The sequence below is a fragment of the Halyomorpha halys genome, unplaced genomic scaffold (assembly GCF_000696795.3).
Source record: "Halyomorpha halys isolate HHAL.00 unplaced genomic scaffold, Hhal_1.1 Scaffold6840.1, whole genome shotgun sequence".
Taxonomy (NCBI): domain Eukaryota; kingdom Metazoa; phylum Arthropoda; class Insecta; order Hemiptera; family Pentatomidae; genus Halyomorpha; species Halyomorpha halys.
Window position 1 is genome coordinate 1 of NW_027111632.1, and position 1165 is coordinate 1165.

The 1165-nt window shown below is 33.6% G+C and overlaps 1 protein-coding gene across 1 annotated transcript; it reads right to left on the reverse strand.

Moving 5' to 3' along the window:
• Positions 1–5: 5 nt before the first annotated feature.
• On the reverse strand, positions 6–557 carry LOC136796303 (cuticle protein 19-like; the record flags this gene model as incomplete). The annotated part of the gene is made up of 3 exons (XM_067049719.1): positions 482–557; positions 301–399; positions 6–188 (listed from the first exon to the last, which is right to left on the reverse strand). Coding segments are annotated over exons 1-3 (291 nt in total), but the record flags the coding sequence as incomplete, so codon positions are not given.
• Between the last annotated feature and the right edge of the window lie 608 nt (positions 558–1165).

Consider the following 1165-nt stretch of genomic DNA (forward strand, 5'->3'; position numbering starts at 1 on the left):
CTCTCTACGACGGCGTTGAAACCGTTCTTCTTGTCAGCGGTGTAGTGGACGATCCTCTCGGTACCGTCGGGTTCGTAGAGGGAGTAGTAGCCCTTCACGACGTCTCCATCTCTGGTCTCTTCTTGCTTCTTGACATCGTGGGTGTGGCCGTCATGTACTCCATAGTCGAATTTGTATTTGGGATGGGCCTGTGACATAATATTTTGTTCAATTACTTGATCGCGATGACAGTATGTCCAGTATGCTATGTTGGGATTTTTTTTTTAATAAAACAGTTAAAAACTCATGAAATATACTTACATAATAATCGACTACATGTTCTTCATGCTTCTTTTCGTGGTGCTCATGATGTCCATACTGAGCGACAGCTGCTCCTACCAGACACAGAACTAAAACTGCCTGAAAGTAAAGATGGTATGTTTAAAATCATAAATATATAAAATGTATCGTATAACATAATCAATTAATCTAATAAAATCACCTTGTACATGCTGAATGGTTCACTGTTCTCTGTCGAGTGTGTTATACAGTTACTCGTGCAACTGCTTATATATTCTGACTTTCCCCTCCAAACTCCTGTTATCAGCTATGGAATTATTTCCGTTATGAGTTTCCGTCTCGTATTCTTGGGACATTAACGATTATATTGATTTGAACTTTAGTAATATGCTTAATGGTTATTTCACTAATATATTTTTTTTAAAGTCTGATTTAATATTTATTTTGAAATAGTATCCACTCTATGAGATATCTTTTATCATATTCATTTTTTCTAGTCCAATCCTAATTTTTTCTAGTCCAAATTGATGAGTCTGCCAAGCATAACTATGGTATTATCTCAAATATAATATAATGTACTTTGTAGTACATTAAACCAGCTTTAATTTGAATGCTGGCAGACATCTGTTCGTCTTATGGTATCTGAGATATAGATTTCTCAAAATAAATTCCCTAACAATTGATTTTTTATTCCATTTTTTAGAAATGTTGTTTTTTAAAAAGCTATATCTCAGAAACTTTTGAACTTAAATAGCTCTATTAGGGCTCACATTTTATCAAATATAATCTACATTAAATGATGTTATCTTAGATTTTCTAGTGTTGTTAGTAGTTTTAGAGCTCCGAATGAAACATTAATTTTTTTTTACGTTTTGAAACTGCCACC